This window comes from Sycon ciliatum, chromosome 12 (genome assembly GCF_964019385.1).
Source record: "Sycon ciliatum chromosome 12, ocSycCili1.1, whole genome shotgun sequence".
Taxonomy (NCBI): domain Eukaryota; kingdom Metazoa; phylum Porifera; class Calcarea; order Leucosolenida; family Sycettidae; genus Sycon; species Sycon ciliatum.
The window spans coordinates 9,444,434-9,459,833 of NC_088654.1; the positions used below are offsets into that span (position 1 = coordinate 9,444,434).

The 15,400-nt window shown below is 44.1% G+C and overlaps 1 protein-coding gene across 1 annotated transcript in view; it reads right to left on the bottom strand.

Moving 5' to 3' along the window:
- Positions 1–2,782: 2,782 nt before the first annotated feature.
- Positions 2,783–15,400, bottom strand: part of LOC135828318 (uncharacterized) — a 64,381-nt gene continuing 51,763 nt past the window's right edge. The window contains exons 14-19 of the mRNA XM_065340767.1: positions 15,147–15,293; positions 12,917–13,063; positions 12,287–12,448; positions 10,287–10,415; positions 7,437–7,577; positions 2,783–4,315 (exon numbers count right to left, since the gene is read on the bottom strand). Coding sequence (XP_065196839.1) covers positions 3,699–4,315; positions 7,437–7,577; positions 10,287–10,415; positions 12,287–12,448; positions 12,917–13,063; positions 15,147–15,293 — 1,343 coding nt within the window. The 3' untranslated portion in view covers positions 2,783–3,698. The remainder of the gene's footprint in view (positions 4,316–7,436; positions 7,578–10,286; positions 10,416–12,286; positions 12,449–12,916; positions 13,064–15,146; positions 15,294–15,400) is intronic.

A 15,400-nucleotide genomic window follows, 5' to 3' on the forward strand; every position in this document is an offset into this window, starting at 1 on the left:
GTTGTACGGCGGTGAGAAGCCCTTTGGTGGGGAGAATGTTGTGAAACCACAAGTTCTCGAGAGTGAAAGGCCTTCTCGCTTATGACATTGTGTTCGTTCCAATGCAGCTGTATCCCGACTCCGCCGTACCGCTGATGTTTACGACGTAGTATACGCTACATGCGCTATGTGCGGTTTGCTGTGTGCGCTGTAGTTGTATGTTGTATGTGTATGCTTTTCTCATATACGCTGTCATGTTCACGCTATAACTACCTGGTGGTCACAAGTTTAGTGTTAGTTGTTCAGTTGTTCATTCATTGTTCATTGTTGTTAGAAGATGGAAGTGAAATATACTGTTGAGAATAAATAGTTGTCCTCGTGCCGTGTGGGGTCGTTCGTTCCTGACACTTTAGAGAACCAGAGGGAGAACCATTACACTAGTAGGGGCTCTCAGGGAGCCTCTGCCGGTGAGGCGGGACTAGCAACGCCGACCTAGGGTCTCGGCGTTAGCGCTATCCAGCGCACCATAGACGGGATTACTTGATGTCGTGCGTCTTGCCATTATCTTTCAATTCCCACACATGTTTTGAGAGGCCCGTGGATTTGCGGTATCCAGGAAGCTTGATGGATGTCTTGTGATTCCCGTATCGAAGCTTGAATGGAGGCTCCGGGCTGCCAATGTAGGTCTTGGGCCCATCGCTGTGGCCATCACTCGACACCTCCGTCGCGTAGACTATGCTGGTTGCTTGGCACGCTCCGTTGAGAGGGCACTGGTCCTTGCGACGGCAGTTGCACGGCTTGTCCGGTTCCTGGACACACAATAGACCAATCCCGAAAGGATTGTCTGGGGTCAAAAGGGGGCATGTCAACTGAGAGTACACTGTACAACACATACATGACACTACCTGATCAACATGCGTCACAGGACGTGTTTGATAGTTCGCGTGTGAATGCGAGGGTAAGTACACGGTTTTCTCGTTAGTTGCATGCAAGAGAGACGATGCGACAGAAAGCAAAGCCCTTTGTAGTTTTCTCTCTCTCGCACTGTCTGCTGTTGGAGTTGAAATGCTAAGACATTATCCTTGTTTCGCTCTTCTGTGTAGTGTGAAGAGGTCAACGAACATGTAGAGCTCACTTTGATGAAGTAGGCAAGGCTGTGAGCGCTGTGGCTCAAAGCTATAGGCCCTAAATCTTACGAGATATTTCGAGTGCTATTGTTTGTTGCGAGCGCTTCGTCTTCGATGAGTCCTGCCTCTTTCCTGGCAGCTGCCCTCCTATAGGACCAACCACGAAGTGACTGTACTCATCTGCAGCCGATCAATGTTATATTGCACAAGAAGATAGCGTTTTCGCCAAGCCAGTGCCCCGCAAAAGACCATCGCCGTATCACACCGTCGGAACGAGTTCATGATGAGAAACATCATTCGCGCGAGCGTGATGAAGAACTATTTCGAAAGACAACATAGTCTTTACCCCCGGGACGACAACTATGCGCACGTCCTGCAAGGGGAGAATGTCACCAGCGACATCAACGAAGACGACGGCAGTATTTCGGAAACCTGGAGTCAGCGGAGGTCGTCAAGCTCCTCCGCGACCCGGTACATGTACAGTATAGGTGACACGTCGACACGAGCGTGCGGAAACACAGCATACGCTGTAGTCATGTGGCGAGAGTTTGCGGAAGGAGTCCAAGTCGGGAAATCCATCAGCTCCAAAAGCTACCTGTAGGTGGGCGATGAGACTCCAGCTTCAGACTACAACAGTCAGGACTTGTAAATAGTTGAACTTTGTGAAGCAGCAGATCGAGAAGTTAGTTAGCTGAAATCGTAGCTGTTGCAGTATGTCGGCGCTATGTAGCTTGCATTTTTTACGGAGAGTCGATCGCCACGCGAATGTTTCTCTCTTCACCGAGAGCTAGCTGGCCTCCAAACTCCGTCAGGGTTTGCCTAAGGTACCGAAGGTCCTTTGACTAGCTGCTGGCAGGACTCCATCAAATCCTTTAGCTTCAGCTCAGCTATTTTGTTTCAAACTCTGAGCATAAAATTCCCAGATGCAACAAGCTAGTCCTTCTGCCCTGTTCATTTTCTTTGCAGCAATGAGCCGCCCAGGTATTCCGAGTAGCACTCTCAACACCAATAGTGCATCCTTCTGAAATAATAATATTGACTACACAGCAGGGGTATCCTAGAAATCAAAAGCTGGTACATGTACATGTTCATGACATGGTGGAATATCATAATGATTATAACTGTGTGTAGCCATTGGCGGGCTATGCTCGGCCAATCGTCAAATTATGCTTTTGATCATGCCACAATTATGCCAACAAATAATTATGCTGAATTATCCTCGGTTCCACTATGTATTCACGCTGTACATAGAGGATTGAGAAACCACGCATACACACACGGCAATGCCCTAAGCATAATTTTTGTCTAAACCGAAAGATTATGCCGACCTTACACGTTGGAATCCGTATATTATGCCGGAGCATAATGTTTTGACGAAATCCCAAGATTATGCCAAATATTATGCCGGCATAATCCGCCAAGGGCTAACTGTGTGATTTTTGCGTAGTGGAAGCCCAGAACATGAACCTAGTGGCTCGTATTGTACATGTACATGTACATGTACATGTACAGTGTACATGTACAGTGTACATGTACATGTACATGTACATGTACACTGTACATCTACTTCAGTAAAAAATACATAATCAAAGTTTAGTTTAAATATTTTGATATTTCACATGTCATGGACTTCGAAGTACATGATTATGTACAGAGTTGATACTGAGGCTTGTGAGTGCTATGGAAGACCTTTTGGAAAGAATACACATGTACAATCATGTAGACTTGGGGAATACAAGTAGAAAATTAGATTTGGAGACTATACAATGTAAGTACACACGTATAAGCAAAAAATTGTCGTGAAAAACAACTCAATATACATGTACATAATGTACATGTAAATACACACACATGCAGGATGTTCATTAGTTCATGCTCATGATTGACAGGCCATTTTGAACTTTGGATAATACATGTACATGTACATCTCAAAGCACATGAGCACCTCAAAAGTGTGAAGATGAAGGCGGTGTGTGTTTACGTGGATACTTGCGAACTAATACGTACTGTATTTGGTAAGAAATAATGGTAACGTGTACAAAAGATAGGAAGCATGCACATACCAAGCCAAAATGGCGATAAAGGCTTTTAAATGTCAGGATTTGGATAGTAACGTCGAGGTGGCAATAGTATCGCCGGCTCGTTAATGTGCCAATCGGAGCCTTACAAAATGGATTATTGTTTTCGAGGGAATTATTTAAACATGAGGTGTGATTCTGTTTCCGATATTAGAAGGCAAATGATTTGAAAGAACATGTTCAATCCGGTGTGCTAAACATTGAACAACAACATAACTTGGGGAGGGTATGGAGGAAAAGCCATTGCTTCAAATATACCAACTGTGGCTGGCTTATCTTGGACATTAAAAACTGATATGCTGCGTTTAACGACTTGCTACATTAAAGACTTCGGAAAAAGAATATTGTTCATTGGTTTTGCTGGTGATCCACTGTTCTGAGGGAAAACATATCATGTGACTAACAGCACAGTGTATTGCAGTGAGATTAAAATCCAGAATGGCCGGAAAGTGCGAAATTGCGAAAATGGCAACCTTTTTGTGGAGTAAAAGTTACGCAAGAACACTGTTTTCGATTAGGCCATGTTCAAGTAGATATCCTCATGTCCTGGGGGCGGTTTAAAGCTGGCTCCTGGCATGACATAGACGTTGTCCTCCTCCTTGGCTAAGCCATAAGCTTCACTGCTGGTAAGACGAGATTCTGCTGCTTCAGTTAGGTGCTTGTCTCGAAGCGCTTCATCGCAATTGCCTTCATTGTGCACCATATCACCCCCAGCCTCATACACGACGTCCTCCTTCGGTGGTGGCGGAAGGCGACGGGCCATGTCAAGTAGTTCATAGTCACCGTTGTCATCTGATGCTTCAGTACCTGCATTAACTGTTATCAAGCTTCCATCTATCAGTTTGTTCTCCGCTGCGCCAGGCCCTGGAGAAAATAACGTTGCTGATGCTTCAGGTTGTTTCAATCCACCAATAGCTATTTGTGGTTGCTGGTAGCGATCGTGGGTGGTTCCTAGTCCGTCAATCTCATGTTGTTGAGACACCATCGGTAGAGTAATGTGTCTGGGGTTCCTTGCACGGTGTAGGAGTACCAATAGGACAGTCGCAATTAGGACCAGCACTGCTAGGACTGCCAAGAGTCCTGCTGACACGAGACTTAGCCTGAAAGCCTCCGGCGCAGCGAATGAAACAGCTGTGGCAAAGCATAGAAAATGAGGATACATGTATCACTACTGGTATTCAATTTTACGTATCGTAAAGTGAAAAGTGAAAACATTCAAAGCTCTGAGTGAGGGGAAGGGGGTGGGGGGGGGGGGGGGGGGTGGGAGGGAGTCCAGTGGTCATTGTCGAAGGTGGCTGCGGTCCATGGCTCGTCAGATACTCGCAATCGAAAGCAAGCGGGCAATCTACCCAGCGATGATATCGCGTCGTGTAGCCGGGTAGTCCAACAGTATAATCACATGTACATAATATTTGTGTACCAAATTGCTAATGTTCAGGGCTCGGTCGATATTGGAACTGGTTGTCGTAGCTTCTGCGGAACAAGACCATTCGACGTAGTGTTAAAAGCACCGCGGGCACTGTTTCATTCCTTTCAATCACTACTTATATTCAATTTTAGGTATCGTTAAGTGAAAAGTGAAACATATTCAAAGCTCTAAATGAGAAGGAGAGGGGAGGGGGGGGGGGGGGGAGTCTGCACTCCCATCCACTAAGAGGGAGTGCAGCAGAGGTTATGAGTTCACACATTTTTGCATGCGTTGCTTCCTTTTTTGTTCTCGCTTGCTCATTAGGTCTTTTATGCTGCTGGTGCACTAACTCACTTTTCACAATTGTCTCTTTTCCGCTCCCAGCTCTTGGGGTGTCAAACTCATCTACATTGTAACCAGGCTGCTTAGCCTCGTCCCTGGGTGGCAGTCTATGCGATGTGTCTTTGTGGCGGAGATAATACTACAGCTGTGGGAAGTACCATCAATTGCCAGCTTTGTTGCCTGATTCCACGAGAATATGTTGCGTAGCAATGCACAGATAACTAACACGTTCTCACACACTCCATATCGTACTACATATTCCATGATATTTGTTACGCTGGGCTTGCCACATTCATGGTACAGCTGTATATATATGTAGCATAACTCTCAATGCTATTGTTTTATCCATATTCCTTTATGCTTGCCAGTCTTGGACCTTAACTGCTGAAATTGTGAAAAAGATCGAGGCTTTCGAAATGAGAAGCTATCGACGCCTTCTCAGGATTCCGTTCGCTGATCACCGGACGAATGTGTCTGTTAGCGAGGAAATAAATAGTATCCACAAACAAGGAAATTGCATTTTTTGGTCATATTGTTCGTTCCGGCTGTTTATCATTGACTGTTCTTGAAGGTTGTGTTGCTGGAGGTCGTGGCCGAGGTAGGCCCAGAATGTCATGCATGGCTTGATAATATTTTTTCGTGGACTGCACTTGACGTGCAATCCCTGCTTGCTGCTGCACGCGATCGATTTTTATGGCGCTCGCTTGTTCATACTTGCTCTGTGACGCCCCGACGGCCTTAGGGCTATGGGCTTGTGATGATGATACATGTAACTCTCAGGGCAGGGTCAGTATCTATTTTCGTCTGGTGATCGAGTCAGTTCGTGAAAATCAGAGTTACGAAAACAACTGCTCGTTCTTTTGTATGTGTATTCCGCTCTTTGCTTTCGGCAATTTAATTGAGCCCTCTACGGACGGTGGATAAACTTCATAAGTATAGAGATAATACTATAGTGTCACTATGTAACACATGCGTCCATAGTTATTATTATCGTCTGAATGAATAGGCCTTCCTCGATGCAGATTGGGCAGGCTGTGTACATACTGTTATGTATAGACACAGCACTCAGGGAGAGATGCGGCAGCTCCAGGAAGTCTCCATACATCTACCATGTACATTTACATGTATGTGCTGCGTCTTTAGGCCTCGACCAAATATGCTTGCGCATATTTCCGCATATTTTGTGAGACAGTTCATATATGGCACATTGAGCGACAAAGGGAATATTGGAATGAAGCCAGCATATAATTCAAATATTCTGAAGAAAATGAGGACAAAACATTCATATTATGGACAAAATGCGTTCAGAAATGCCTTTTACGGATGAAGTTGGAATGGCACTGACATGTAAGCAAGGGTCAAGCATATGCATAGGGACACACCCCTGCCATACTATTCCGCATGTGTTTTGATTTGCACCATAAGTAGGGATTTCAGGTGATTTTACAACTTGGGTTTTCACAGAATTTTGTTGTGCAATGTGAAAGACCAGGGTCAGAGGAAGCTATACAGAAAATTTGAAGCAATTCGGAGCAGTAAAACTGAAGATATAGGTCAAGGAATACCCGCAACCAACCTGTACAATAGTTGTGTACAGACCATACATGGCATAAGCATGATAGCCGTGAAGCCAATGAATATTCCAAGGTTGCACTTTTACTGAAATGATCTAAACTTTCTGCTTATGTCGAGCATATTTTGGCATATTTTAGCATATCTTTTTCCATATCTTGCTAAGCCTTTGGCATATTATATTATGGACGTTTTCCCTGATATGCGACGAGCATAATATACTCTTTTTTTTAGCATATTTGGTCGAGGCCTATGCGTCTTACACACGTAGTGAGAAAATAACCAACGTGGTGTTGCCATGACTCTGAGTTTCATGCTGTCTGACGATCGTTATTTTGCGTGAAACTCGGAGTTACAGAAACAACACGTTGGCTATTTTCTCTGTCCTTCAAACAGTCTTCATTGGTTTGAGGGAAAGATGCAACCGGGAAAGGTCTGAAGAAAACTGTCGCCACCACGACTCGAACCAGGGACCTTCGCTTGTATTGAGGGCAGCGATGCTCCACACAGTGAGTTGTGGTGTAGCATAGTAGCAGTAGTACATCAAATGTTTTTAATTAATAGATGTGCACATTGTACATGATGTATTCAGGTCGACCGGGTCTGAAATTCCCACCAAAATCATATGAGTCATAACCTAGTTGGAGACACATTTCAGATAGTGCTATGAAAAGTATGAAAGCTCCACCACACAGGACCAAAGACCAAAATGATCTAAAAAAGAGAGGCCGAAAAAATTGTGAACCACGCGCATTTTGAGCCCTTACAAGAAATGGAAAGTTTTTCGACTGGCAAATCTCCATCTTTATACAGAATGCGGCGGTACATGGACCACATATTTCACAGAGTTCGATTACGAGCTGCTCAAAAAAGCGGCGATCTAACTAACGTCCATCCATTGCGTTGTATGAATTATGTTGAAGAACTCACGGGAACACAGTACTCCCGAGCCAGTGAAGCCTTCCTGACATGTACACGTATAAGAACCATCAGTATCCACACACGTAGCGTTGCCATGGCATGTGTGAACTCCGGCGACTGCACATTCATTGATGTTACCGCATGGTTCCCCTGTTCAGAACAAAACAAAATAGTGTTGGAGAGTTAGGAAGGTGTACATGAGATGCCAGGGACACCGTCATTATAATTGTTTCCACTCAAGTACCGTGTTCTGAAGGAGCGTGCGTCTGCCTAGGAACACACCCAACCTCCCAAAGGAACAGCTCACGACTATGACAAGACAACTTGCTCTGTTACAAACCGTGACTCCAAGCCGCACTGGCTTGACGCCTTCAAAAGAATCCATTATAATTATAACTACCGTGGTCATGCCGTTGAGCTTACAACTTGCATGTGAAAAAGGCCCAATCAGCAGGCGTAAAACAAGATAGTTTTATATTGGTTCCGAGGGGCCGAGATGAGATCCCTGGGGCATTCCAGCTGTGACGGGCAACAGATCAGATCGACTTTGCCCAACTCGGACACAGATATTTATTACGCTCGTCAAACGCTCGAGGTTGTATTAAAGACTTCATCAGTGACCTTAATATCTGTGTCCGATATCGACAAAGACGATCTCAGATCTGTTACCCATCACAGCTGGAGTGCCCCAAGGGTCTAATCTCGGCCCTCTTCTCTTTAATCTATGCAGTAACCCCTTTCCCGATACCCCTGTATCCAGTACTCTCTCTCATTTTGCTGACGATTCCAATTTAATCCTTGTTCCCCCGCCTAGAATGTCAGTGCCCGCTCACCGTGCCAACTTTCAGGCTGATATTGACCAGTGCCTGAAATGGTCAAGAACCAATGCCATGAACACCAGCAAGTGCGTTCATGTGTCCTTGCAGAAAAATGCTGTGACTCCCTGCCCACCCCCTTCAAAATGGATGACACTGAGGTTTGGCGTGCTGGCGTCTGGAGCGGTGCCTGGTGTTGGAGCTTGAGGAGGCGCTTTCCGTCATCGGGCAGGAAATTGGCAATGTTGCAATGTGGTGAAGTGAAAATATTGAAATTTGTTTATTTCCAGAAAACGTGAAACACTTTTACGAGACATGTCCTGGGTCGTAGTGGAGATAGTCCACTGTCCTGCAGTGCATGGTTCAGAAATATAGACGCCGTAACTGGTTCCCGCTATGGCCCTTGAAATTTGGCTATTTTAGCGATGGAAATTAGTGATATTTGGAGATGATGGCCATTTCTTTCCTGGATGTAGCCATGGCTCTAGGTGGTGTTGATATGAAGACTACTCAGGTGACGTAATGTTGGTATGGTGGTGGTTTGTTCTCAGCTCAATCATGTACGCTGTACCAGCGCTCGTTTTTGGACCCAATAATTGAGTCGTATTTTGGGGCTGAATGAAGGCATACTTTGTATGTCGAGAAGGGTCGTTCCGAGGGCGACCAAGAACAACGTTGGTCACAACCCTGTCCAAGGACTTGGAGAAGAAGAACATGGGCAAATTAAAGACAGCAGCGGACCTAGACAGCCTTCGATCTACCGCAGCTAGTCGCGAGGAGTGGAGAGACTTTTGCCGTGCTCTATATTGAGGAAGGCCACAGTATGCTGGCATCTACCACTCCATCATGACTATTATTTCCCCGCATAGGTTTCGGTAGTCACCGACCATGCTGGCAATCACCTTAGTAAAGTATATTGTCCGTCGTGTTGTACCGTTAAAATGCATTCTTGCTTCTACAGTATCATACAGCTGATCGTTTGGTTCTGGCATATGCGAAGATGTGAACATTGTTGACATCAACGCGAACATGCATATAATAATAATATAATAATAATTATAATTTTGGGGCTATTTGGAGGTAGTCCTCAGTTCCAAGGTGTTCGTAAGTTATGCAACGAGCCCTCTTGCATGGTTGTTGTAGACCTCAATTTGGGCCCAAAGGAAACCTACTTGCAAAATTTGAGCGAAATCGGAGAGATGGCCCAGCCCAGCTTTTCTGGTTTTCTCAGACATGCTCTCTTACATCATGTATTCTATCAATTTCCATCACTACTGAGCCAGTTTAGCTTCACCATCTCCCGCAGCTGCCGACACCCTTCCTCTGTCGTTTTTCCTCGTTCTGGAACTCATTTCTTTTAATCTCCTCTTTTCGGTTTATTACTTGTCTGGAACAAGCTCCCTGAGAGCCTATGCAGGGAGCGATCTTCTGGTAAGTCTCGGTTTCTCCTAAAGGACCATTATTTAAAGTATAAATTATAAATTCTCCAACGCTGGAATTTCTGCTTTTCGTATATAGCGCTCGTCATGTATTCTGTTCCTCCCTGGTGGGTTTCACCTGTAGTTTTCCTTGAGCAGTGTTTCTGCTAAGTATTTTTCCTTATCCGATTTCACTTCTCTTTCATCTCATCCGCCATTCCAGGACACTCCCCGGATAAGTATCCATTTACTTTTGGAGAATCCTTCAAATAAAGTCTTAGTAATGAAAAAAATGAAAAGTCACAGCTATATGAAACACAAGACGGGGGTACATGTGAGCGACAAGCGCGACCTCCTGAACATACCAGGCACGCCTCGTCGAAATCCACGTTCTTCTCAAAATAATTATAATTATTTCCTAATCTTGACAGATCAACAGGATAGCATTCTCCTAATTGGAAAACCACCTGCTTGATGAAATTAAGAGATTTTTCAGCAAACACCAAGGCCAGATGCACAAAATCTGTTATCAAGAAAAGGAGAAAGCAGCACATTTCTAGTAACAGATTTCTTGAGAACAACGTGTTTTAGAATTTTCGCGTGCCCATTTCATATTTTGAAGTTACCTGCTAATTTGTTATAGTATCCAGGATTGCAGACACACACGTAACTCCCATTCGTGTCGACACACATTGTATTGGCGTCACAGGGGATGGATTGACATTCATTGATGTTCAAGCATGTAGTTGAGGTGCCTGCAGCAACACGGGTGTTTCCAATACCTATAACATTAGTCTCTTGGAAAGTTAGAATGCATAAAAAGCGGATGTTTGGTAGATAGAATAGAAGGAATAATCGTTTCGGAGACAGCAATAAGAGGGACGTGTTTCGCTGTAAGCATTTCCTAACTCTCGTAATGCATAAGTGTACTTCAGTAGTGCAGAACGAGGATTGTAGCGCACAAAACGAGAAAGAAAGAGAGAATACAAAAATTGAAAAAGTTCACGGTTCGCGTGAGACTCGGTTAGAAGCGGAGTGTTCCGCATCCGTAGGAACTCTACCACCCTCTAGGATCAAGGCGCAGTTGCAGCTCCTAAGCGGTGGGAGGTGTGTAGATTAGACCCACCACAAATTAGTCAAATACCAAATCCCATTCACTGCATCCATGTTTCTCTCGTGCCAGGCCACGAGTTCCCAATTAACTGTGGGTCGCAGCATGACTGTACAAATCCTTCCGCCTCCAAACAGGACTTGAACCAGGTCCCTCTGTTTCTCAACCATGGTCTTAGACCACCCCATTATGCCTGCTTCCTTAAAAAAAAAAAGATAATACATTTAAAATGAGAAAGGAGCAATAAGTTACTAGTTATGACTAACAGTTCTCCAAGGTAACGAGATTTTATACAGTCAGATAGTACGACAACAAGGCACAGAACCGACAAGGATATTGAGACATTAGATGACCTGACACCTAGCTCAAACACATCTATGAAGGACAAACCAACAGCCTTTCAACTTGGAAGGCTCAGGTGAGGAAAGTTCCAATGAGGGGAAGGGATGCGTTACGCAGCATCTGACTGTATAAAATCCCATAACCTTGGTGGACTGTTTGTCATAACTGTAAGGACATGCACGCAGGCAGTCAGACGACGAGGTTCGAAGTTCAAGTCTCAAGATTCGGGGAAGAGAGACAAGAGGTAGAGATCAAGTGTGAACGGCAAGATAAAGGGCCTGGGTAGCTATGGCAATTATGGTTACGCAAGTAGCTACCCAGGCCAACGGAACAAAAGGAGACAAAAGGTGAGTACGAGAGTGCATGCAGGCCAGCTAGAAAAGGTTGTAAAACGTATGGGAGGAGGTACTACTAGTACAGTGTAGCACTAGTAGCAAGAGTCCATAAACAAGAGTGTGCAACGCGCGATAGGGTCTTGTCACGACTCGTTTTCAACATTACGTCATTCTCATGTACATTTTTCATGTAGCGAATGTCGCGGCCTGCACGCGCAGCTGATGAAAATACCGTAATGTTGAAAACGAGTCGTGACAGACATCTATGTGGCGTTGCACACTCTTGTTTATGGACTCATGATAGTAGTAACTTATATTTCCTTTCTCTTTCTATTTATGATATTGGCTCACTACCCGAGTTTAGAATACATTTTAATCATCAATCAACAATTACATTCAACAAGTGTTCCGGAGACAAAAATCTCTTTCCCATGCTCCTTACTATAGTAATAAAGCATGGTTACCGCACAGTTATTACTCACGATTGCTACAAATCATCAAAAATCTAATTTGTGCACTCGGGGTAGGCCTTGGCGGATAATTCCGGCAGCAAAATTGGCAGAATTCGGTACTTTTTCTGGTAAGTTTCATGCATGTTTGGTATGTGGATAAAGAAATGGAGCAGAATTCGGGGAATTGCCCGCCATAAGGTTTGTATGGTTCTGCCAATTTCGGTGCAAAAAAAGCAGAATCTGCCACCTTTTCGAGCATTATCCGCCAAGGCCTAACTCGGGGTGACTCCACTCCTGCATGTTGACAGTCAGTCCTTCTTGTTGCTGTAATAGAAAGATTCATGAAGAATTTGGCAGTGAACAGAGACGGGAATGGCATTACTCACCTAGGGGAGTATCCTGGACAGATTCAAAACCAGCTGTACACTCGCACTGATAGCTTCCAAGACTATTCACACATTTGTTATTGACTGGACATCTTGCTGTTGCCACAGTAGCACCAGGAAGAGGAACGCACTCATTCTCATCCTGACACACTACTCCTTTCCCTGCAGATAACGGCGAGCAAGATGGCAAAGCAAAGGCAACGGAAAGTGTGTAATCAAAAATTTATTCCAAGACCCGAAACCCAAGCGTTGGTCTTTTTATTGATTTTAAAGACAAGGGGGATTGTCAACGGACAATCGCTCTATTCAGTTGCTATTCACAGTCGGCGCATGCGCTGGATGAAAAATTCTTTATCTGTGATATCGAAACTTTATGACGTTTCGGGTCAGTCACCCATCGTCAGAACCAATTTTATTGATTTTGTCAAGGAAATTGAAGTCCGGATAAACCCTATACATGTGCACACAACCATTACTTTTTGTATTAAAGTGAAAAAAAAGTAAAATTATTGTGTGCATTCCCGAAGGGAACTCACAACGGCCGCTGACACCCGGTAAACCCTAGCGGTGGAACCATAATTATTATAATTATACCCGTGCAAGTACATGTATTTGAAGGCGAACCCTCACCTTGAACATCACCTTCACCTTGTTCGATCAGCGATACAAATCCATGTTTGCAGTGGCATGTGTAGCTACCAGCTGTATTGGTACAAGTTGCATTAGTATCACACGGATTTCCGGTGCATTCATTCATGTCGTCACACTGAATTTCGCCTAAAACATACATGTTGATACAAGAGCATTGGAAGGAATTTTCGTGTTAGAAGGAATCGATAATTTTAAAGCGAACGTCAACATCAAACTTGAATAGATCTATGGTGTGCCCAAAAATGGAGAAGTCTTAGGCCACGTTGTTGTTGTTGTTGTTGTTGTTGTTGTTGTTGTTGTTTTGCTTTATTTAGAGTGGAGTTCCAAAACAGGCCTAAACCTAATGACAATGGTCCCACTGATAATAAGAGAAAAGAAAAATATATAAAAACGTTGATCTAGTTTCTGTCCTCTTAGATTTTACAGAAAGGTGTTTTGCATCTCACCAGTGCACGCACGGGCACGTCACCATCACAGAAAGAAAAGTTGAGTTCCATTACGGTTTCTGGTCACTGTTCCTTTTTAAAAGAACAGTGACCAGAAACCGTAAAATGCAATAAATGTTTCATGACTTCATGAGACACGAAAAAACGGACAAATCGGAAACGTCTTCTTGAATGTAGTAAAATCATGTATATGAATCAGCGCAATCCACACCAGTCCAAATGAACATTAATTTAGGAAACTTTAGAACCGAACGGTTTCGTTCCTTTCTCTTCATGGGCTCTATCGCTTTCAATTATTTGCCAATATATTATAGCTGTTTGGAATGGGTTTGCTCCCCACACTGGAGCTCGCGCTATTCCGCCGACTTGACTTGACACTTGACTGACTCACGACTGCCATCCAGACCACACGAGAAGTCCATCCAACCTTCGACTCGGCAAACCTGCAAGAAAGCGCCACTCCCTGCTCAATACACAGTGTTTCGGAGAATTCACGCCTCATCAGTTGAGCTTGAGTAGGCTGAGGAAGATTGTGCCTGAAGATATAATTGCTGTCATTTTTGCTCCATTCCCTGTAACTTACTAAGAGCCCATGAAGAGAACGGAACCAAAACGTTCGGTTCTAAAATGTTCATTTGGACTGGGTTGGGTTGCCCAGATCCATGTACTACATTGAAGAAACAATAAGAATCTGCTCTTTGTAACCTTGCTGCGAAAACAGTCATATTGATTATTATGTTCATTGCATATAGACAGCACATGGGCTAACCAGAGAAGGTTGCCGTGTTCATCTACTAGTATATAGATTGACTTGTACAATAATCCCACAGCAATTTCGCAACTAAGTTCTTTTCCGCCGTTACTCTGAGTTTCGCGTAAAACACTCATAAGACAGCACGACCAAACCTAGCATTGACAAGACATTTTGTTGTTACACCACGCTCGGACACAATGAGATGTGTCATAATGCAGCACACACGTATACCGCTTTGTTTACAGGTAATTGCACACTAGAGTAGTGTGTGTGTGCTACATGTATAGAATGCCACTATTCCTCTACCACTACCTCCATCACCTCTACCCTCCTTTCTCAAGGCCCTCCGTGTATATTCTTGTGAATGCTAGTCTGGGTCATGCTGTCTTATGAGTGTTTCACATCAAAATCCGAGTAACGGCGGGAAAGGACTTGGTTGCTTCATTGCTGTGTGATCATTGTATTACTCGCTCTGTTCACTGCACATACATGTAGAGCACTATACACAGCCTAAGGACCTTAGACAACTGTCTAGATTGACTTGTACGTTCCAGTGATGTCGCGTCATGGCAACGTTCATGGTGCTCACTGTCCACATTTTATTCAACTATCAATGGAATTTAGTGTACTTGCACAGGCTATGAGCTGTCAGTGCGGCGCCGTTGGATAACCGACTTGCTGGATAACTAAATACAGCCGTTTACTGCGCTCACACTGATAAAGTCACCCGAGGCCAAGTCAATATTCTCCATTTCTTTACCCATGGTGCAAACTTAAGCTGGATACAAATCTATTTCATTCCTTGGCGCTTCCCGAACTCCTTCGCACTCATTATTATCCTCAATTCATCTTGGGCACCCTGTAAAAAGACCTGATAGGGGTATGTTGCTGTATTATTATTGTATTTTTTACTTGGGCAGTCCCAACGTTGGGACTGCCCAAGTAAAAATAATAAAATACAATAATAATACAAAAAATACACAGAGAAGACCATTTCGTGTGAGCCTACCTGTCTCTGCTATCGAGTTGGCCAAGTATCCAGGGAGGCAAACACAAAAGTAACTGCCAGGAGTGTTGACACATCGACTTGTTCTTGGACAGTTGCTAGTTGTTGTGATATGGCACTCATCAATATCTCCACAATCTGTAGAATTACCTGCACGGAAACAGGACATGATGAACTGAATGAATAAAAATGACGGTTCGCGTCAGACTCGGCTGGAAGCCGACTTTTCCGCATCCGAAGGAACGCCACCCACTCTT